The sequence below is a fragment of the Anastrepha ludens genome, chromosome 5, assembly GCF_028408465.1.
Source record: "Anastrepha ludens isolate Willacy chromosome 5, idAnaLude1.1, whole genome shotgun sequence".
NCBI lineage: Eukaryota > Metazoa > Arthropoda > Insecta > Diptera > Tephritidae > Anastrepha > Anastrepha ludens.
The window spans coordinates 101,560,456-101,585,069 of NC_071501.1; the positions used below are offsets into that span (position 1 = coordinate 101,560,456).

The 24,614-nt window shown below is 34.8% G+C and overlaps 1 protein-coding gene across 2 annotated transcripts in view; it reads left to right on the forward strand.

Annotated features, from left to right (window-relative positions):
* Positions 1–21,555, forward strand: part of LOC128864126 (uncharacterized) — a 46,324-nt gene extending 24,769 nt beyond the window's left edge. For both annotated transcript variants that reach the window (XM_054103644.1, XM_054103645.1), the window contains exons 2-5: positions 17,279–18,372; positions 19,706–19,963; positions 20,031–20,956; positions 21,061–21,555. In XM_054103644.1, the coding sequence (XP_053959619.1) occupies positions 17,844–18,372; positions 19,706–19,963; positions 20,031–20,956; positions 21,061–21,270 (1,923 nt within the window). In that variant the 5' untranslated portion in view covers positions 17,279–17,843 and the 3' untranslated portion in view covers positions 21,271–21,555. The remainder of the gene's footprint in view (positions 1–17,278; positions 18,373–19,705; positions 19,964–20,030; positions 20,957–21,060) is intronic.
* Positions 21,556–24,614: the final 3,059 nt, after the last annotated feature.

Genomic DNA, 24,614 nt, shown 5'->3' on the forward strand with positions numbered 1-24,614 from the left:
AATTTACTGTCGTCGAAGGGTTTTTGGACGCACCTTTGTTATTAACCCGCTCCTATTAATAAAGTTTCATTATTTATGTTAAATTGGATATACTTAGCCCTCAATCTTATAGAACCTCATCTATATGATGGATGTATTGTGCCACCTTTAAAAATATACCACCGCCTTTTATCCGCTTTGCCGTAACAGAGCACTGCCGTTCTTCGCTCTACCACTTTTTAACACACTTTTATTAGGTCGGGTTGTATGTATGTATGTAACGGAATCTTTGAGCTTAATTTTCACTGGCTTCTAAAAATCTGATCGACTTGGAATTTTGCACATCTATCAAGGACCGATGACAATGCAATAATTTGATAAAAGTTTTCCATTATCCTTATTAGGATTGCCAGGATTAATATTTTCTTTTTTTACCTGTGGGCAAAAAGTAAGGTGAATTTGGTTGTAAAATGAAAAATCTTTATTTATTCTTGTAAATCAATTTCATCCCCTTCAAAACAATCCCCTCTCGATGAAATACACTTATGCCAACGATTTTTCCAATCCCCGAAACATGCCAAATAGTCCATTTCCGGTGTAGCCATCAGCACCTTCTTCGATTCAGCTTTTATCTCCTCAATCGACTCGAAACGCGTTCCTCGGAGTGATCTCAGAGTTTTGGGAATAGCCAGAAGTCACACGGAGCCAAATCAGGCGAATACGGTGGTTACGGAACGATATGCGTGGAATTTTTGGCGAAATGGTCACGAAGAACGAGTGCAGTGTGAGACGGTGCATTATCGTGATGCAAAAACTAGGAGTTGTTTGCCCATAATTGTGGTCTTTTTAGACGAATTGCTTCACGTAAACGAAGCATAACGCTCAAATAATATTCCTTATTAACAGTTTGGCCAGGTGGAAGGAATTCATACTGCACCACCCCACGAAAATCGAAAAAAACTGGCCAATGCAGTGTGGTAGCCGTTTCTCAGGCTCCCTCCATGAAATAAGTTCTTCATCCCGATTACTTCTTTATCACGGCCGATAACTGCATAGCTTTAGACTCACAGTCGATAAGAAAGGAATTAAATATAACACGAATATGTCGAATCATTAATTCACTGACTGCAATGATAACAATAATTTTCATTCATAATAAAAAATAGTTTAAAAAAAAACTAAAAAATACGCTTTTTTGCTAATCGAACTAAAAAGTAGAAAATAAAAAATAGTTTAAAAAAACTAAAAAACACTCTTTTATTGCCAATCGAACTAAAAAGTATAAAATAAATTTTAATGACAAAGAGACCTATAATGAAGTAATAGCAAATCGAACGATCAGTCATAGTCAACTACCTCAGAACAGAATTATAACAAAAATTAAGATACAAATAGAATAATTCAAATTAGAGTTAAAAGCGTGGGATGCTTGATATATATTAGTAAATATTACAATCATTCTATTGGCAACTACCTATGTACAGAAGGTTATGAAAGTGAAGCAAAATGCATCCCACGCTTTTAACTCTAAGGGGGCGTCCATAAATTACGTGAGATGTTTAAGGGGGGAGGGGGTCGAGTCAAATCTCATCTAATCTTACATTGGAGAGAGGGGGGTCTGGGGGTCTCGGCAAATATCACGCAATTTTTTTTCTGATTGAAACAAAAAAATTGTACATGCTTAAGATTTAATCTCAAGCGTAATCGTAGTATGATTAAGATCATTCACTAATTCGTTCGAAAGAAAATAATTTCATTCATACTTCGACGTTATACATTACTACTGTCAAACCACCATATTTGTTTTATACCAAATAGCTCAATTTAATCTGAATTTGCGGTACAGTGTAGCCCGTCGGTTGACGTTTGACAATTCCGGACTTTAAAGAACATGACGGAAAATCATTTGCTCCATTTCTAATACGCGTTCAGATTGAACCGCTGAATGCCTTCATCAGCACGCCTATTGATCTCTATTGCCCAAGTATACGTGATGATTTAAAGAAAATATGCTACAGTACATGCGGTATTTACTTCGCATCTATCACAAGAGCTGCAGAGCACAGGCGATCAGAAAATTGAAAAAAACACCTCACGTAATTTATGGACGCCCCCTAATTTGAATTATTCTATTTGTATCTTAATTTTTTTATAATTCTGTTGTGAGGTAGTTGACTATGGCTGATCGTTCGATTTGCTATTACTTCATTATAGGTCTCTTTGTCATTAAAATTTATTTTATACTTTTTAGTTCGATTGGCAATAAAAGCGTGTTTTTTAGTTTTTTTAAATATTCCCCTTCGCTGTGGAAGCTGTTATGTGCTCACACAATTCATATCTGTAACTGTTCAACTCATTCAATTGTCAATTGTGAGCAAATGGCAGCAAAGTTCCACATTTGGACACTTTTTTATTTTTTCCTGCATATTGGCTTCTGGCAAGTGATTGAGTGTTAAGTTAAGCACAAGTGTATAATTTAACCTATTGTTAACCTATGAATTATAAAGAAGCTTCATAAATTTACCGATTTTAGTGAATTTCCTACTTAAAGTATGGTTTTTCATTTCGCACTCGAATTCACAGGATGTGTGCCTTTGGAAGAAATCTATGGCCCCATCAAGCACTACACACTGCTCATATAAGGATATATAATATATAAGTGGATGTAAACATTCTTGGCAATTTACAAATACTTTTTTAATTACTTGGTCGATTTCACCCAATAGTCGATACTACTTAATTTAATTTTTCCAGTTGTGGTCTTTGCGTTTCCGGCAAGTAACTTCGCTTCATAGCAAAGAAAAGACAATAAATGCAAAATTCCATAGCAAAAATTTTATTGAATTATTAGTTTACCTTCAAATTGACAAACAAATCGAATCAGTCCGTCGCTGCAGTCATTGAATACATACAAACATACTTACGTGCATATGTTACAAATCGCTGAAAACCAAAAAACAACCTTGCAAATTGAAAATAACATTTTATTTTAATGAAATACAATCAAGAAGATTATTAATACAAGCATAGAGTACAAATACAGAGTTACCAACAAAAACAAAAATCTATTAATTTCCGTTTTTTAAGTGGTCACGAGCTAATTTGATTAAAATCAAGAGTTTTTCTAGGAAAGCACTTCAAATTGTAGTGCGCTAAACTACAGTTAAATTGTAGTGAAACTGCATTTTACATTTCTCATCAGCACGTGGGGATTTTTTAAAGCGGACTTCAAAGTTTCAGTTAGGGCTCAGGATTAAAAAAAGTTATTAAGAATTTATAAAAGTATTTTTTAATAAGGGCATGTGGGTACTGAAGGATAAAAATGTCTTAAAAGTATAATTATAATAAATCAAAAAGTATTTTAAATTTCATTCCTATTCGATTTCATACTGAAAAGCTGAAAAACTGCTTGAGAACTTAAAATGTTACTACAAAACAGAAATATTGTTGGACAATTTTTTTTTATTATAATTATTATTTTTCGGATATGATATTCGGCATATCTTGGTATTGGTAGTTCTAGATTATCCAATCTAAGTGAAATGATTAATGTGTTTGTATGGTGTGCTCTTGATGTGGCATTTGACTCTAAATTCTCTCTTCAAAGCCATGTAAATTACACCATTGCGAAGTCATATTCCGTGCTTGCTTTAGTACGGACTTTGTTGTTCCATACACTCTACAACTGTTATATATCTTTCTTGTGCGTTCGGAGTACTCCAGCTCGTCGTCTTTATTTGTAGACCATATTATGCTTGTCATATTAGTAGGTTTGAACGTGCCCAGAAAGTATTTGTCCGTTATGCTTTGCGTTCGTTGCATTTCACTGATCCAATTCCTTCTTATAAAATTATCAAAATACTAGATATTAGAAGAACTATTCTCTCCACCACTTTCGTTTTCGTTTTCGATTTCATAAGTGGGGTGATTTGGCTTCCCATCGCTACTTGAGAAAAGTAATTTCAATATTCAATATTCCCTGGCAAAGCTTACGAAATCATGATACTTTCTGTTTGGAGATAGTTAGAACTAATTATGCTTTCAATGCTACGATTTCTAGAACTTTGAGATAATTTAATATGCTTTCAAATCATATTGGTCTAGATTTTTCTTCCACAAAGTGCCACTTCAAAGTGTTACTAAATGAATTCTATGAATTCCGTGACACGTGGGTATCGCGGGTAACGAGATCTCTGACACTTTAGCTACGATGGGCTCTGAAGCCAATTTCTTCGGCCCGGAGCCCGTTCTGCCACTCCCTTCTGCAGCCATCAAAGCAAACGGTTAGCAAACGGGTTACTCTAACCCACAAGCGAGCCTGGCAGGCTGAGAGAGGCTGCAGATGTACAAAACTGATGCTACCTGTTTCGTCCGACCGACAGTGCAAATCCTCCTGTCATTAAGCAGAAGGGACTGTAGGCAGCTGGTTGAACTGATGACGGGACACTTTCTATGGGAGAAGCACATGGAAAAGGTAAACATCTCAGAGAGTGCACTCTGCCCAGGATGTGGGGAGGAGAATGAGACAGCGGACCACTTTCTGTGTGTCTACCCGGCCTTGGCTCGAATCAGGTCTTTGAGGTCTTTTGGCACTGATGTGACAAGTTCTACTCAGAAATTTTCGGGAGGTCGGGTAGAATTAAAGAAAATTAAAAAAAATACCTCAGACTTAATAGTGTCTGAGTACTGTACTTGCTATCTATCTATCTATCTATCCCGACAAAAAAAATGGAACATTGTCTACATTAAAACGAAATAAGTAAATTATATATTTTTAATTTAGATTAATAGAATTATTTAGCATTAATCTGTTTTTCATAGTCTGTATGAAATATTGTATTTTTAGGTTATTAAATGAATAAATAAATATGTCTGCTGCGGCTACGAGTTACACGGTCTACTTTGTCAGTCCAGTTTTTGACTACTTTGTCATCCAATAAATCTGAATAATAAATCTAAATGAGGCCAATCAGCAAAAATGCGACGCAAAACGATGGTCATTTGGCTTCATTATTGCACGAGCTGTATTTTACGTAAAATTTTTCAATTAGTCGGAGGACAGCGGCCAACAAGTTGAGGATCGACCTTTCAGCAATTTCTTCAACACTTCGCTCTGTGAACTTCATGAACAGATTTTTTTTTTGCAAAGTAAATTTCCACAATTTTTAGACGTTGTTCTGTCGTTAAACGATTCATGGTGGCTTGTTTTATGAGGAGCTTTTTCATGGTAGAATACACTTGCCAAACTTAACTGAACTGAAATGTCAACACAGTTTGTCATTGTCAGCTGTCAAACCATAGTTATCGATAGTTCTCATGCTGCTAAGAAAAGCACCCGATACACATGCCCGTAGTTATGAAAGTGGCCTAAGTACACTAAATAAAACAAAATTTGCTTATTAGTCATTTGATATCACGTTAACTTAATCTAAGTATGTTTACTAAAATGTTTGCGTTATCATCGAAAATGAGAAGTGTGGTTGTTATTTCAGTAGAAAATCGTTTGTTGTTAATTATGAAAGTGATCGAAGTCAAAGAAGAAAAAGAAGAAAGAAAAAGCAAAAATAGCTAATTAATTCCAGCAGTCGGCCCACACTAATAAGGCACACGATGGCAACTCCTTTCCTAACTGAAAGCGCAACTACGAGCGAAGAACTATTTTGTTGTTATATGGAATTCATTTTGCCCTTTCGGGGTGATTATTGAGTGAACGAGTATGAGAAATGAAAAAAATAATAACTTTTCAAATTTAAAAATTCTCTATTGAATTTGTGTTTGCAATAAAATTCATATTTTATTGCTTTGATTTATTTGTATGTTGGTTATTTATGGTAATTGATTTTAAACGAGGCTAAAAAAAAGTAATTTTGTGCAGGATTAGTACAATGAATAAATAAATAAATAAATAATAAAAAAATAAATAAAACTTAACTCACTCATAATAAATTTTCATTATTGAAAAGCCAAAAAAAAAAATATAAAAAAATGTTTCATGCAAACCGTTAGTATCGCGCAACAAGAAATATATGACTTAAGCCACTTTCAAAATATTTGTAATATGTCCGCCGATATGATACTTTTATATTTAGATTTATAATTTTTTTTTTTCAAATTCTGAGTGCTAACTGAAACTTTAAAAAATCCCCGACGTCCTGGTTGAAAACTAAATCTTCATACTAACTACAACTGAGCTCTAGTATCGGGTACAAATCGACTATGTCATGTGTGTCAGAAGTACGCGGTACGGCGTAATTTGAGAGTTGAGCAAATATTACATTTTGGCACAGCCCGCAGTCGTACGTGTTTCTAGTTACTTAATAAATAATTTGTAATTCAATTAATCTACAATATACGTGAATTGGGCAGTCTGGAAAGGTTGATAATAAATTTTAGCAATTTTTAATTTTTTTTATAATTTTTTTTTAAGTTTTTAATTATTTTTTTTTTATACTTTTTTTTTTTGTAATTTTTTTTGTGTGATACATTTTGCAATTCTTTTTTATTACAGTTTTCATTCCATTTGTGTAGAACTGTATTTTCTGTTCAAAAACTGATCAAGTGCACTTTGCAAGCCTTAGACCTTTATTCGCTTCAACTTTATTCCAATAACAAATTTCTGCGTGACGGAACACAAATGATAATCTGAGGGTGGAAAAATGTAGAATTAAGAAAATTTCAGCTCCAAAACAGCCAAGGCAGCTGATAACGCATTTACCCAACTGAGATCGGAGCGATCGATTATTGGATGGGCTGTATGCAATAGTGCGCCTTCTTGCCCAAACCAAAAGTTGTCAAGCTATTTCATTGTTCTTCCATGCACAAATAGCATCTATCAAGAACTGAAGGGGAGAAATTAGTTATCTTTCCTTAAAACAAATTACTTTCAATCCAAGAATGATAGAAACAATATTGCACTCATCAGAGAGTGCGTGACGTCACGTTTGCCGAGTTGTGCAGTGTTGGCAACCATAAATTTAGTGCTTTTTTTATACCCAAAATGCGAAAATATCTGTTTTTTTTTTTTAACTCAAAGCTACCGAAACTGTGAGTTAAAAAAACAACTGTATTATTAAACAAAAGAATGTTAAAAAAGGTAAATCTGAGAAGATTTCAGTGCTAATGAAAATTTGTTGATTCTTATAAAATTTGATATTTTGAAAGTGCAAATTTAATTTTTTGTTCCTTTTAAGGTTATGCAAGAATATTAAAACTTCTTCTCTCAACTCTTCTTAAGATTGAAAACCTTTTTACACATTTTAAAAAGCGTTTGAACTTGCTGAATGCGAATTAAAACCATTACACCTCTAATCGTTTCTTCCGGTCATCAATCCTTAGTGGGACATCGGCCATTAAGAGATGTATTCATAGTAAAAATAAGTAAAAAAATACCAAAAAATACCGAAGAAACCATAACGATATTTTTACAAAAGGATTACCTTATCTTGTTACATAACCTCAAATATAGCAAAAAAGTCGTTCTCATACAAAAGAGTTTCTCTTAACAAAAAACTCAAAAAATTAAATTGTACATAACCATTATTTGCAACCACAATTTGTCACCCATACAAAGTTCTTTAAGTAGTTCAATAGAAATTTCGTATTTTATTTTTTTTAAATGGGCATTTTAATGCGTTTTTATATCCAAAGCTAGGCAACACTGCAGTAGCGAGAGAGAGATTTGACTGCTGAAAGCAGAAGAACACCAACAACAACTGCAATCGCGGATAATGCGACCAAATGTTAAAAAAAGGAAAGCTAAATAAAACTGAGTGAATTATTGAACTAATTTTTAAAAAATGTATATTTTACGAAGTTATAAACATTACTTTTAATTAGAACAGGCTAGAAAAATGTCATGAAGAAAGAACTAAAACTCCGAGACTAAATAACAAAAAAATGCTAAATCAAGTTACGAAAATGGTAATCTGGCCATACTGGAGCTAAAACGACGTAACTCATTGTCAAATTCGCTGAGCGCACCGTAACGGTACCACGGTAGGCTCCATCTCATTATTCTTTCCATCAAGCTCCCAATCACTTCAGTGTATGTGTGGTTTGAAGTATACCGAAGGATTCAGAAGTTTCAGATTCAGATTGATTCATGAGATTATGATTTTCCAAACATTTCAAACTCCAGTTTCGGTAATTCCTCTTCTTGTGATTCTTTTAATTCTGGCTATTAAGTAATTATTTTTTCTTTTCTTTCTGTTCTTATAAATTTCGTTAATTTTACTGAAAGTTAGTTATGTGTGGTTTATTATGTGTTTAAAATAGGCCTTCTTAGTTATGGAGTTGCGGATTTCTTTAACCGAATTTTTTTCGCTTGATGTATTGTTCCGCATTTGAAAATCAGTACAAATCAAAGTATAATAAGTGAGGGATATAAGGTAAATGAACGGCTTGATAATCTAGCTAAAAATTCGTACTGAGCATTTCTGTGGACTTACAAAAGGTCACATTAAGGAATTTTTCAGAAAGTGGGAGGAGAAGGAATTCGTTGAACACTGGCGAAATTCTATCGGTCAGCGACAAGCGAAACAATTCCTAACGCCGGAGAAAGAATTTCTGATAAAGACTTTCGCTTAACAGAGTAGATTTAAGACTAGACTAAAACTTATCGCTTAAACAAAATTGGTCTTCTGAGACCGTCATCTGTCGATTCTGTGAAATTAACATTGACAATTCAGAATACATTCTTTGTGAATAATATCTATGTAAATTAATATCTTCGGTAAGAGACTTTGCTTATTAACACCGATACTAATATCAGTCTTGAAATCCAGCGGACAGGAGAGCTGTTTTGGTCTAGGCAGGAAATTGAGTAGTAAAGTCCTCTCTCGTCGAACAAAAATCACGTTTTAAAGTTCTCTTATCATTCCCGCGGCCACCGTGCCCGAATGGGTTGGTGCGTGACTACACCAAAATAAAGAAAAAGTTTTTTTTCTAATAGCGGTCGTCCCTCGGCAGGCAATGGCAAACCTCCGAGTGTATTTTTGTCATGAAAAAGCTCCTCATAAAAAATATCTGTCATTCAGAGTCGGCTTAAAACTGCAGATCCCTCCATTTTTGAAACAACATCAAGATGTACGCCACAAATAGGAGAAGGAGCTCGGTCAAACACCCAGAAAGGCGCACCCATCCGATGAAGCGCTTCTTAGAGTGTTCGAGAGCAAGATTCTGGAGAATATTTTTGGAACTTTGCGGCGAATATAGCAGATGATTAATATGAAAAACTTGGTTGGCTATGCAATGTCGAACGCATTAACGGATATAAACGCTCCAGCTTTGGAAGTATTTGATGCGCTAGCAGCTGGTGGTGCAGAGGAAAAGGGAAGTCTCATTTACGTTGGAAAGAATTCGGTTTCAGGTGGAGAATGGCTTGGTTTGACTTGGTGTGCCAAACTGGCGCCGATTAGCACGAGAAAAAAAGGAAAGGCGCTTTGTTAAACTCTGCCAAAATCGCGCCAAACTTTGTATACATTTTACATTATTGTTATCTAGAGAATTCAAGCAACTACAAAATGCACACCATTGTTGGTATCTCCCTACCACTGCTACTTTGTTGCTATGCCTTGGTTCAGATAGTTGTTGTGTAATGTAATTTTTGTAGAACTTGAAATGGTTTTCACTCAATCAGCGCAAAATGCACTCAACTTCGTACAATGAGGTTATGATGTCATAGAGCGCAGCAATTACCACCACTAAGGGATTTCCAATTCTTACTGTGGTGATTATTCAATAATTCGAGGGGGGAAAAGTGCGTCATTCTTTATCTAAATTGTTCTTATATATGTATGAGCACCTACGCACTAGTACCCAACTGGTGCGTTTTTTGGAAAGAGATATTTTATTATGAAAAAAGTAGTTATATCGGAGCTGCAATTATTCAGTAATGAAACTTGAAATAATAAAAAAAAACTAAAATTGTGAACAAATAAGTTCTTATTGTTAGTTACATAAAAGCCAAGAGCAATCATCCATCAATGAAATTTTTGTAGTCAAATGCTTTAAATCTCTGGTTTATATCTCGCCATTTATCGTGCAATGACACTTACGCTGTGAAGTAGATTCATCAGCCGTTCTATTTCTGTTAATGCATTTAACGCAATTAATTTCGAATAATAATAACTCATATGCGTCGTATGTAGAACAAAGTTACGATGGTCGCTATTTTTAAACAACTAAAAGTTCCACTGCTGGGGTGTTGTACTTACTTGGCTATAAACATCATGACAGACAATGCAAAATGATTCGACGAATTGTCTAGCGCTATTGTGACTCCTAACATTTTCTGGTGAGACAAAATAAAGAACTCTAATGCCAATGAAGGCTATGTTATTCTGGTTTGTTTATATAAACGAGAGACGAGAGAGGTAGTGCATTCGAAAGCGAAGGCTTCATGGTAAAAGACTGTCCGTACCAAGCTTCTTCTACAGCAGCGTCAATCTCGTGACTTAATAGCCGTACCTGGTATGTATGTTATTTAAATTAATAGAACGATTGGAGTGCCTTTCTCTTATTTTTCGATGGAACACTTATGGATAGAATTACGAAAAAAATCTATGAAAAATTTGCAGATTTCATGTATCCAAAAAAGTTAATAAAAATTTCATACATTGCTATTATTCGCTTTTATGTTAAATTAGCTGAAACAAACACTACAAATTACAGTTTACTTCAGTGGAGGTGAATATAATAAATCATGGTGAAAAGATTCTTAGAGGTGTACTACCTAGCAGACCGTTATTCGGCTCGGAACGAATTTGACAGATAAGTCGACATCATTCGTTTTGTGTTTCACAAAATTTAGCTTTAGCTTAGTGAAACACAAAACGAATGACGTACAATCCAAAGTTTCCCTAAAATTTTTCTTTCGCCATACCTAACAAGCAAACCTGGTATCTATCATCCTTGATGATAAACTAAAATTAGCTGTTATGATTTTTTGTGTACTCACCATTAAAATATTCATAATTGACAGTCGGGTTTTCAGTGCTAGTTTATTTTTTTTTTTGCGCCCTTAAACTTGCACAGAAAAAGAGCTCCGCACTTTAAACTGAGTTTAAATGTTGACTACGATTAACTTAGTTTAATTAGAGTTTAAACTGAAAATCCGATTGTGAGAATTAGAAAAAAAAACGAGCATCACTCTTCACCACGACATCGCTACCTCTCACACAGCAGCTCAATCAATTGATTACTTGAAGGAGAAAAAGATGAAATTATTGAATTATTGCCCGTTTTCAGCTGATACATATATAGTCTAATGACTTCTCTCGTCAAAACTGAAATGCGTGGTGAAAACTATTCAGCAGAAGAATGCTGAAGTATCATATTTTTGAGATACCTTTTTCGGATGGAATAAATGTTTTGATAACTTGTTTCTTTGGGTGCAAAAGTGTATAGACTTTCAAGGCGAGTAATACTCGTATGATAACTGGCGGTAGACCGTACTTCTGCTTTCTAATGGACGTAACGGCGCTTCGACCGATTCGCGAACAGGCGTAATATACGAGTGGTTTGAATATAATCCAAAAAATTAACATAATCAAAACTATTTATTAATAAAAACAAAGTAATAATAAAAAATCAAAAACATGTGCGCTCATATAATAGTATTATAATAATAATAATAATTTTTTTTTAAATTATTGAAGTCATATTCTGATGCTCTACCATTATTTCCAACATTGAATAAATGTCAAAATATTTTTGAAGTGAAACTTCTTAGACGTCGATGGGCGAGCGAGAATGGAGAGTAAAATTTCAAGGCCATTCAACGTTTTGGGCATTTTCGTTCCGCGAGAGAGAAAAAAGATATAACGTAGAGGAAAAGGAGAGAGAGAGAGCTATACCTTATATATGTATTTCATAGTAATTTACCATCATAAATCCATCCATTTTCGGTTGATTACTTGCTGTTGACCGTCTGATATTTGACAGTTTATATTTTGTACTATTTCATTACGGGCATCAGTCACAACGCTCTGTTTAAATATCGGCTTACTTAAGGATTTTCGCAATGTTAAACCTTTACGTGGGTTTTCCGAATCGTTGCTGCAATGAATGAAAAGCGTTAACCAAAAGATTTCAGATTGCTCAGACTTGGAACACAGGGAAATATATTTCGACATACTTACAATTTTTTAACTGCTGATGGTCGAGCAATCTTTGTGGTTTTAATTATTTCGTCCAAGCTCAGATCCATAGTCGTTGCGTACCGTATTTCTTTTTTCCTCGATAATTTTTTAACTAATTTACCTTCAAATATTACGAAAAAGAAACAAATTTGTCCCCGTGTACGTCTGTAAAAAAAAGCCGATTGATATTTAGTGCAAGTTGGATACGCTTGCTCTATTGTGTATAGTATGTAAGCAGTGCTATTGGTAAAAGCAAGACACTTATGTCGAAGCACATTTGATTTTAACGTAGCTGTTAGGTATTCTCAAGGCAGATTCAATTTGAAGAATGTTTAGGAATTAACGCAGTTAGGGCCTCCGCACACGGGTCGAATCGTCAGTGGCTTGTCCGCACACAATGCAACTATCTATAGTAAAAGTACGAGTTGTCAATATGTCGAGCGATGAAGGGGAATTTATTTGTAAATTTTGTCTATTTGTATTCTCTGCAAATGTGAATTTATTTAGATATATATTCTTTCTTTCTCTCTCATTCTCTCTCGGGTCGCTCCCTCTTTTTTTGCCTGCCCTTGAAAGTTTCTCTTCTGTTATGTGTACTACGCTACACAACCTTTTTTTTAATTACTTTTTTTAATTTTAAGTTTACATCTTATTATACGTAAAACCTCCAAAAAAATTCAGATATAAAAATATGTTATGCATTTGTTATATGGAGAAAATGCGCATCGCGATTAGGAAAAAAATTATCGAAAATCAACTAAAATTTTTCTTTAAACTTATACTTTATTATACTAAAATTTAATAGGCTGCGTACCAAAAATTATTTTTTTTAATTTCTTATTAAAATTTTTTGGAATATTAATGAATTTTGTACAACGTTTTAAACTGATGTTTATTGTAGAATAAACGATATTTTTATAAGAAAGTAATGAATATTAAAAAAAATTAAATTAGTCAAAACTGGTAAAAAAATTTCGTGTGTATTTTATTTTGACCTTGAGTGTATATGAAGCAAGCAGTCGGAATGTGTCAAAAGTTCCATTTTTTTTTTTCAGTTTTCATTTCTTTCTTTCAATTTTAATACGAATTTACTATAAAGACAGTCGTAATTTTAGTAGCGGAATAGTTTGCAAATGGTGAAATGGTGGCAATATTCGTTTCACCAGTTAAGGATTTCCCTACAAAGTATCTACTCAGATATTCATACACATGCGAGTATTTAAGCAAGAAGGGCGAAAAAGGTAACTAAAAAGAAGTGAAAATATTTCTAGTAAAACTAAATTGATTTTTAATTGTTTTTTAAGTGACCGGTTTCTAATGCTATTGCACTTTTTTGTTTGTAACTTTTGCTTATTTACTGAATTACCCAAGAAAATATTACAAGTTTTGAGATCTCTGAAAAATTGTTTGCAAATAGGCGCCAAAATATTATTTCGCACTTTTTATTTATTTTAATATTTTCTCACTCACTTCCCATTCTCCAATGGCGCACGTTTATAGCCCCGGGTGATATTCAGTGTGCTTCAAGTTTTCTTGACCGCAATTCCAGTTTATTTTCGTTGACGAGTGTTGATGTTTCTTACTTTACCTTTGCTTTATTTTTATAAGCGATTTTGCAAATACTAAAAAGGTTAGATAAATACGGTTTTATGCTAAGCTGGTAGATAAGGATGCCCTTTTAAAAATAAATAATACAAGGTGCCGCAAAATTAATCTTATAAAAAACTTGGAGGTTTTGATTAAAATTTTATTTCGGCAAAATCCAAACTATTCGAAAAAGTGACTAGAAATTCAGACATATATATCGTCATATGAATTCAAAAAAGCCCTAAGTTACAAAAAATTCAAAATCGACTTTTTAGTTGATTATTATGCACCGTATCATTATACATGTTCCTTTAAAATTTTATAATCCAACAACCAATAATGACGTTGGTATAAACAAAATTCGAAAAGCCGGTGACGGTGACGGTGAATAAAACATTTTCATTTTAAAAGGTTTTTTGCTTCCCCTGTAAAATTTTTAAAATTTAACTTAGGGCTTTTTTGATTTCATGTGACGATATGTATGTTTAATAGGGTGCATGACACTGCATATAAAAACAAAAATCGGTATTGTTTTTCCATCGGAATTTAAAATTTATTATAATTTAAGATTTCCCAGAAAACATTTCGGAAAACTGATAAGATTTACGTGAGATTGACCGATTTAAATGTGCATGAGATATTATCTTATTTTTATAAATAAAATAAAATTTTTATAAATAAAATTAGATTTTAAAAATAAAAAAAATAAAAAAAATGATTCGCTTCTGACTTCCGAGAAAATATTTCGGAAAACTATTAAGATTTACGTGAGATCAACCGATTTTGAATCTCCTCCAGAAATCTAATTTTTATAAATAAAACTTAAAAAAATTATTTAAAAATGCATTTAAAGTTTTTATAAATAAATGACGATTTTAAAAATACTTTTTTTCAAAAAAAATCTGCCTCAAATGATAGACGAGTTTATGCTTAAAAGGTCTGCATAAAGAAGTTGAGAAATTTTATCAACGGAGTCAAATCAATGTGTTTAGGGAAGCTATTTTTGACTTTTTTTGGAACATTGGTTCAAGTAAAACTAGAATAACTCAGCCAAATCTTGACCGATTTGACTTCTAACATATCATTAGAAACGTATTTTCTCATTCTTTTCATTTCTAGTCCTAAATATCAAATATCAGCGCCCCTCCGTGCCGTTTGTTAGATTCCCTCGAAATTGTTGTTGTATTTAAATTCATTAAAATGGCTTCAAAACGGAGTTGACTCAATTTCACCATTTTGTGTGCCGTTGTAAGTAATTTAGATAAGACACTTTTATTCGCAGGCTATGCAAGCACGAGTGCGACCATTAACTAAGTACACTGTTCATACACTCTCTCTTAACCTTCCTACGGTCTTCGGGTCATTTTTGACCCATTTCAAGAAAAAAATGAAGTTTTTTCAACAACCAAAATTTTTCAGGACTTGATGTTTCGTGACTTTTTCTAATTTATTAGGCTCTGTCGCGTAGAAATTTTTTTACATCTATGACCCTCGGGTCAAATTTGACCCAACGTATAAATCAGACGTTATTTGAGTTAAATTTATTTGCTAATTGCAAATTTTTCGCTCAGCGGTTGCATTGTATTATTTAATCTGCTTTTATTGAGTTCACAGTAAACATAAATTTAAAAGCACGTGCTTTGTTTGGTTATTCGACTATGTATTTCGTAACGATGAGTGATAGTGAAAGTGAATTCTCTTTGGCCGCGTTTTCGGATGATGAGGAATCATGTTCTGAATTCGAAGATCATGTTGAGGTTGCAGATTCTTCCGACAGTGATTTTAGTGATGACGAAAATTCTCTTGTGCCTTCTGAAATCATGTCGTCAAAAAATGGTCACATAAACTTTTCAAAAACCCTCTTGTAACAAGTGCCGGGAGAGCTTCAAGAGAAAATATTATCTGCTTGATTCTTGGACTAACGCGTTACTCGTGCTCAGCAAAGCCTGCGAAGTATGGAATCAAATTTTGGGTACTTTGTAATTCAACAACGAGCTATGTTTGGAACATCCAACCTTACACTGGCAAGGCAATCGGAAGAACCCCCGAAAAAAATCAAGGCATGTGTGAATCTGAAATAATTTATTTGATTGAAGGGCTAAAAGGGCATAACCTCACAACGGACAATTTTTTCACGTCTTATCAATTGGCACAAAAATTATTGGAGAAACGTATTACGATAGTAGGAACAATACGCAAAAACAAGCCCGAACTACCACCAGACTTAGTGAACATAAAAAGAAGACCACTAAATTCATCCATCTTCGCTTTTACCGAACAAACAACTCTCGTTTCGTACATACATAAGAAGAATAGAGCTGTGATTCTACTTAGCACTCTACACCATGATTCAAAAATTAGTAATCGTCGGGATAAAAAGCCAGAAATAATACTAGACTACAATAAATGTAAAGGTGGTGCAGACACATTGGACAAAGCTGTAAGCGGCTACACTTGCAAACGAATGACAAAACGGTGGCCTCAAGTGGTGTTTAGTAACATAATCGACATTTCAGCTTATAACGCTTTCGTTTTATTCAAATCCGCCAACCACACCTGGAAAGAGGGCTGTCTTACAAAGCGCCGTTTTTACTTGGAAAACCTTGGTATGCAGCTCGTAACACTCTATATAAAAAAGCGACAAACGTTACCACGAGCACATTTTTCACTTGAAATTGCCAAAAAAATACGAAAGGATTCTCAACTGGATGCACAACCATCATCATCAGGTCAATTTGGAAACACGTCGGAAAAGAAAATAACTAAAAGAAGTCGATGTCAACTATGCCCAAAAACTGATAACAAAACAGGATTAGTTTGCGACATTTGTAATAAATATATATGTAAACAACATTCTAAAACTATTACTTTGTGTACAAACTGTCTGAAATAATTTATTTCTTTTTTCTTTCATTATTAAATACACTTTTTATTTAAAGTTTTCGTTATTCATGAATATCTTTTTGTTATTGAATAAACGTTTTTTTAAGTTTGTATTATTCACATAAAAATAAAATAAAAATTTTCATAAGTATATTAATAAAAAAATATGATAATGGAATAAATATATTTGGATTTTCATTTTTATTTAAGATACCCATTTAATGGAAAAGAACTTAACAGTAAAAATAATCAAAAACCAAGTATAAACCTTGAAAATATAGTATTGGGTCAAATTTGACCCGAAGTCCGTCCGCGTCAGTTAATTTGAAGACCGTAGCAAGGTTAAGGGGACACCTAAGAGACTGAAACATTTATTCGCTTAGAGGAGGTATCCGTTAGGAGAGAATACACTGCATCTGGTACAATTTTCGTGCAGAAAATTAACTTAAACTTTTTTTTGGCATAAATAAATATTTTCTGTAATAAACGAAATAAAAAATTCTTGCCCGCGAGCCTCGTTCACAAGCTTCGAATATAAAAAAAATTAGCTGTTTGAAGAAATGTTATGCATAACCTAATTTATCTTCTCTAACTACACTCATAAATGTTTTTGTTTTTGTTAAAGTATTTCAATTTAAACCGTCAAGAAATGCATTTTTTATTTACAATCATTTACTTTTCCTTTCTAGTTAATCAACACGTAAGAATTCATAAATCCACGCAGCAACAATCAGCCGGCCATAGAGGACTTTTAAACTGGTTTTAAGAGGACACTTACACAGTTCTGAAGTATCACAACTGCATTTAAGCATCGCAACAGGAGAGCAGGGTAGATGAGAATAATAGAAGCAGAAGAATTATGCATATAAAAGCCAAGCCGTATATTGATATTGATTGGGTTTCAGCATATCCCAAGTAGTTGAAATTCAACATAAGAGACAACGACATTCCGGTTCGCTAATTTAAAACTCAACAGCAAAACTCAGGATCACAAAATAAAAATATAACAAAAAACAACTAATTATAAACAGTTAATTTCTCAAGGACTTGGCAAACTTTTAAAAAGTAAACGAATCAAAAAATATCAATACTTGGCAATGTATTCAAAATAGCAGGCACTATTTGCTAATATAAAAATATTTTACAAATTAGTTCAAGCAAATTGAATTGAGAAAGAATTTTTCCAGTCAAAAAGTAAATTAATTAACGACATTCAACTATAGGCAAGCTACTACAACAAAACCAATAGCAGCTATGGGCAACATACATAATATAAGAGTAGTTCGTTTCCTGCTCGTGGTGAGCATAGTCGTCCTAACCATTTTCATTTACGCCTCATATTCATCAAATGCAACACTAACACCACCGTCACCACACGCTTTGCATGCTGCCTCCATTACTGAACATGCCGGCGGCGCAAATGCGCAATTACAACAACTAGCGGCAGCTAACCTGAGTAAATTTAACGATGCTGCTCTCTCATTTGGCAATGGCATTGACAACAGTGGTTTTGCAGCAACGAGTAACCATTTAGAAACGCCACAAGGTGGTTCAACACTTCTGAAAATGAATAAAAAGGCCGCTGTTATGGCTGGAACAGCTACAGGCACTGGCGCAGCCAAAGTGCCTGCGGCAAACACAGCAAAGAAGCAGCATCAGCATCGAGAACCAACAATCGATGTGGACGATGTAAATGATGAGGCGCCGGATGATGATGAAATGGAGCGTTTCGGCAACGAATTGCTTGAAGATGCAGAAGTGCAAAATATTGACAATGCTTTGGGTGAGTTGCAAGATAAAAATGTAGTTTATAAAACTACTGTGATCAGGCTAAGGGGGTCATTAGCTGAGAGAAATCAAATTTTGCGTTGTGATAAAATCGCTTTTGGGCTTTTTTTTGAAAGCATTAAAATGTTTAAAAATTATAAATCCAAAAATATGACAGCGCCAGCGATAATAATCAAAAGTTTTCGATATGCCATAGATGAACTATCGATAGTTGTTTTAGTAAAGAGGCAACCTAATATTCCTAAATTCCCATACTGAACAGGAATCTAAGGTCAGGAGCATTTCTTTACATTATGATTTCGAAATGAAAAGGGCTGGCTAATTTTAAAAAGTATAGGTTCCAAACTAGCGACAGCATCAGCGATAGATTTTCATAGTGAAGAGACAGCATAATTGTCATACTGAACAGGGGAGTGGATTAAGTATACGCAGTGCAAGCCGAGGATACCGAGTGGCCGGGAGCACTTAACAACCTTGTAAGAGCAGCCGTTCCCACGGCAGTCGGTTCTACGTAACCGGAACGGACCCGGGTTTATATCCGGCCAAGAACTGTCACTTAAGCAGCATTCCCAGTATATACATATTATATATGGGGATTGTTAATGCTGCTACAACAACAACAAAAACAACAGCAGCCGATGGCTTGCACCAAAGCAATGGACACAATAAAAAGCTTATTAGAAGCATGGTGAAAAATTCTTAGAGGTGTACTGCCTAGCAAACCGTTATTCGGCTCTGAGCGAACTTGACAGATATCGTTTTGTGTTTCACTAAGCCAAAGCTAAATTTTGTGAAACACAAAACAAATGACGTATAATCCAAAGTTTCCCTCAAAAAATTTTTTTTCACCTAACAAGCAAACCTGGTTCTATCATCCTTGTATTAGAAGAGGTTTTGTTGTAGAGGCAGATCTCGGATCCCGTTATTGCACACTCAGCGCGGAGTACTATTCATTCCTCTCCTTCATGGGGATTAGGGGGAAAAATGGAGCAATGGGGAATTTCGCCTCGATAAGAGTGAACAGAAAAACTTTAAGGAGTACTTTTTATAGTAAGAAAAGCAGATTGATAAAGGATACTAATTTGTTGATATATAAATTTATTTAATTTTCTCCAACGATTGTCTTGGAAATCGCATGCTTAGATTTCTCTCAAAATGGATTTACGAATTATAGCACAAAGAAGCGTTGAGGAAAACTAATTTTTATATTTAAATTTACCTCTAGTTCTCTTTCGTTTAGTTATTTAAACAATTTGGCTTTAAAATAAATACCTTTTTAAATATTTTAGGACGTTTTTTTAATTTAAGTTTTTTTTTTATCTATTTAGTCGCCGGCAGTATAAACTACCCGAACGTTACTGGCACCAATAACGTTGGCGCTGCGCAAGAACAATCGAAGGCCCAGCCGCAAGCTCAGCTAGACAAACAAAAAGAAACTAACGAAAAGCCCAGTGACACGGGTAGCAATCTAAACAAAATACTGGATTCGGATGTTATGATACCAACGTCGAATTTGCAAAAGTTTATCGAAAATGCAGACAAGATATTGAAGAACATCACAGCATCACCAACGGCGAATGAGAAATGTAAGTGAATTGAGGTTAGAAAAATATATTTTACAAATAATATTTTTGTTTTTTGCTTACATTGCAGTGTCCACTAAAGATTCAAAGGGCAGCGAGAAGCTACCTGAAAAAAGTGCGAATATTAAGACACCCAAAGGAGAAGACAAAGATGACGATAATGATGAAACAGCCGATGACGGTGCTTTGCCTCCATCCGTAGTGATGACAATTAAGCGACCTGGTAGTGGCAGCGCTGTTCAGCAAAACACTGTTGAAAATCGAGCTTCATCCAAAGTAGAGACTAAACAAACCATAAGTAAAGTGAAAGCGATACCAAAAGTGAGTTCTAACAAAAACCATCCGGTGCCACGCAACAATTCCGACCATACAAAAGGTATCCCGACGAGCGAAATCTACGAGCCGGGCCACTTAAATGAGGAAATTAATTTCGCTAAGATTTGTCCAAATCAAGGTGAAGATATAAAGTTATTGATACTTATTTCGTCAGCGCTAAACCACGCCGAGGCACGTCTTGCCATACGACAGACTTGGGCGCACTATGGCACACGTCGTGATGTATCGATAGCATTCGTCTTGGGACGCACCACAAATGAGACTGTAAGCAAGGAACTGAGTATAGAGAATTTCATTTATGGTGATATGATACGTGGCAATTTCATCGATTCGTATACCAATTTGACGCTGAAAACTATTTCCACATTAGAGTGGGTCGATCTACATTGTCAGCAGGCGAAATTCATATTGAAAACGGACGATGATATGTTTATCAATGTGCCAAAGCTGCTGCAATTCATAGATAACCATGCCAAAGAGAAGCGTGTCATATACGGGCGCTTGGCAAAACAATGGAAACCCATACGCAATAAAAAATCGAAATACTACGTATCGACTGATCAGTTCAGTCAGCCACTGTTTCCACCATTCACCACCGGTCCAGCGTATCTCATAACAAGCGATGTCATACATTCACTATATAACCGCTGTCTCCAACAGGTGAGTGGACGATTTTTCAGTTTTTAGCTATAGATTGTGAATGTGTATAGCAGTACCAGCGTATTAGATTTGATTATGACATTAATGGTAATTTATTTGCGCAGGTATATCTGAAGCTGGAGGACGTGTTCACAACGGGAATCGTTGCGCAACAGCTTGGTATCAAGCGCGTACACGCCAATGAGTTCCTCAATCGACGTATTGCATTCAATCCGTGCAATATACGCAAATTAATCAGTGTACATATGGTCAAGTCAAATGAACAGTTTGATCTTTGGAAGAAACTACTGGATAAGAGTACCAAGTGTAAATAGTATTTTAGGTTTATACATTAGAATCGTAAAACATTGAATTGTAGTTGTAATAGTATTAAATTAAGTATACAAATATGAGAAGACCCAAGAATATTTTTATTTAAAAATTGGATATTTTTTTGGAAACAATATTTTAGTTTGTGTATGGAAGTATACAATATACCTATATAATATAGTAATTATGTAACATGAGAAACATACTTTAGTGTTTACCACTGCAAACATGATACTTATATTTAAATACTTACAAATAAATATATACATGTATTTATTTTGTAGACTAAACACACCTACACGTAAATGCATTATAAATGCCATTACAATATTTATAAACACTAGTATATGTATGTATGTATTCAATGTGGTAATCACCCTGCAGGGAGAACCTGAGCTAGTGAATGAAATTTCTGGTTCAAAACTAGTAGGATTTCGCCATTTCGCTACTCGTGTTGCGAGTAGCCACCTCTGCTCGCAGAGTTTAACGGTGTCAAAGCAAAAAAAAAGCAATCACCCTTCTCACTCCTGACTGCCGCAGTTAATCAACTACGGTTTCTGATGCAGACGATTGTTGGTTCGTGTCGGGCTGGAAGATAAGGTGGTGTTTTCCAATACGAGGAAAGTAAGTTATTGTGTCACATTGGCATTTTTAATAAAATGTAAATTATTAAATTAATAAATAATAAATGAAGCACAATAACAAAAAAAAATACACTGCAGTTTTTCTAAACTCTCACAAATATCGAACCGGAGACGCGAATGCTGCAACCTAACGAGTACAGTCGGTTCTACGTAACCGGAACGGCCCGTACTTATATCCGGCCAAGGACTGTCACTCCAGCAACATTCCCGGTACATGTATGGGGAATGTTTATGCTGCTACAACAAGAACAACCACAGACACAGTATGAGTTAGAACGTAGTTTTATTATACAAGGTGCAGTCCAAAATAAACAACACTGGCATCATAAAATGGTTTTGATGACGCCAACTTTTTAATGAGTTAGAGCGTTGGAAGTTGCATCCCTTGTTGACTTCCAGTGAAAGCTTGGTGGCATTCGATTCAGTGGAAGCGAAGTTATTGCGTCTAAAGTGTCAGTATGTCTGTGTCATCGGTACAAAAATGAGTTTCGAACAAAGAGCTAATATCAAATTTTGTTTTAAAATCGGTAAAATGCAACCGAAACATTTGAATTGATGAAAAAAAGTTTATGGCGATGTTTGTATATCTCGTGCCAGAGTTCATGAGTGGTTTACACGTTTCAGCGATGGTTGTGAAGACATAAATGACAACGAACGTACGGGCTGCCCAAAATCAGTAATCACCGAAAACTCCATCGAAATTGTTTGTACATTTATCAAAAATGAACCGAAATCATTGTTGAAATTCATGGAATCGGAGTTGAATATATCCAACATAAACCCGAAACTAAGCGTTAAAGTGACGAATAGAAGACCCCAGACGAGCCACCACCCAAAAAATCACGTTTGGGGAAGTCAAAAATCAAGTCGGTGCTCATTTGTTTTTACGATACCAAAGGAATTGTCCACAAGGTGTTCGTACCAACGGGCCAAACCGTCAATTGAATTTTCTATCTTGGTGTTTTGAAACGTTTGTTGTATCGCATTCGACGAATTGGCCATGAATACCGCGAAGGAAGAATATGGCGCTTATTGCATGATAATGCCCCATCTCATCGATCCACTCTTGTGACTGATGACTAGAAATCGCATTTTAACCATTTATCACTTACCGTATTCGCCTGATATGACTCCCTGTGACTTGGCCATAAAAAAAAAAAACGTTTTGCGTCCGTAAAGGCCATCCAAAAGGTTTGTACCGACATCCTGAAGGACATGACCTGAACCACTCTTTCGAAAAGCTTTTCAATCGCGCAAAACAGTGTATCGAGGCCAAAGGGGACTATTTTGCATAAATGAACTCGAAGTTATCAGAACAAAGCTCCTGTCGTTTCTATTTTAGCTCAGTCTTGTTTATTTTGGACTTCACCTTGTATACAGTCAACGTCAAAAGAAAGTGCGCGCCACATATTGATAACTGTTTTATACATATTGAGTCCATACTACAACAACAACCATGTAAAACAAAGTTTCGAAATTTGTATAAAATTAAAAAAAATTCGGCAAATTTTCATCAAAATTTCAAACTCTACTCAGGAATTTTTAGAAAAATTTCGGGTATGCAGTTTTATAGGTCATTGAATTTTGGTATAATAAAGTGCAAGTCTTAAGTAGATCAAAAATCATATTTTTGGGAATTTTTTTATCTCCATTTAGCGCCTCTTCCACATTTTTTTTATGTTTTTATAAAAAAGTAATTCAAATTTCAAAATAAATAAATAAATAGTGAAAACTTATCAATAATTGGTGTACATTTTCTTTTGATATATATCTTTTTTAAAACCTCAGCCGGGCACCCGGGTTTGGCATTTTTTCGTTCTATTCGAGTATCCTTTCCAGAAGGTTATATCCATAAATCGATAGAAAACTAAATTTTAGGAAGCTACCGAAAGCTCAAGTCGTTAGCTTCAACAGAAATATGTTAAATTCACGTCCAAGGCCGAAAAAGTCTGGCCAGACTCGGTTGCCCAACGGAGGGTTAACATCAAAAACGCTTGAACGGAATCGACGAAACCAAAATTGCACGTAATTAGCTGTCACGGTATCGGCACCATAAACAACATTCACAATTTCAGCGGCGTGGCTTGCATTTTCGTCTTCATCAAAGAAAATCTACATATAAAATGTACCGAATTTTGTCCTTGCTGACTTCCATTGTTAACACCCTGTAACTCACAACTGAATGGAACAAATAAAAAATAGCAAAAGAATTTTTTTAGTGTGAAACGTCACCTTGACAACGAGCATAAAGTTTAAATTGTTTTTTTACACTTGGAGTTGGCGTTTTAGCTCTTAAGCTGGCCAAATAAGTCTTCAATCTTTCCTCAGAAATACTGAAGCAACCTAAACCCCAAAAAAAAAAAAAAAAATTGTTTGATCGATTGTTGGATTTCTTTTTGGAGGGACAAAACCGACTCCGAACGGCAGATGGTTTCTTATAAGAAGCTTTTCCTTTTCAAAAATACATTCAGAAGTTTCTCGTTGGCTACCGTTGAGAAGGAACCGCTATTCGAAAAGATCTGTTCTATCATTTGGTGTTTCGTGCCCAGGATGTCGAGCGTATGCACTTCCGAATAGTAGTCACTCACCAACCCGTTCAGCTATGACGGAGTTTTATTTCTCAAGGATATAATTTGGAGACTTTAACACTGATTTGGAACTATTGAAACACTGATGCAAAGCGTTCTAGATCTCCGCTGACGAAT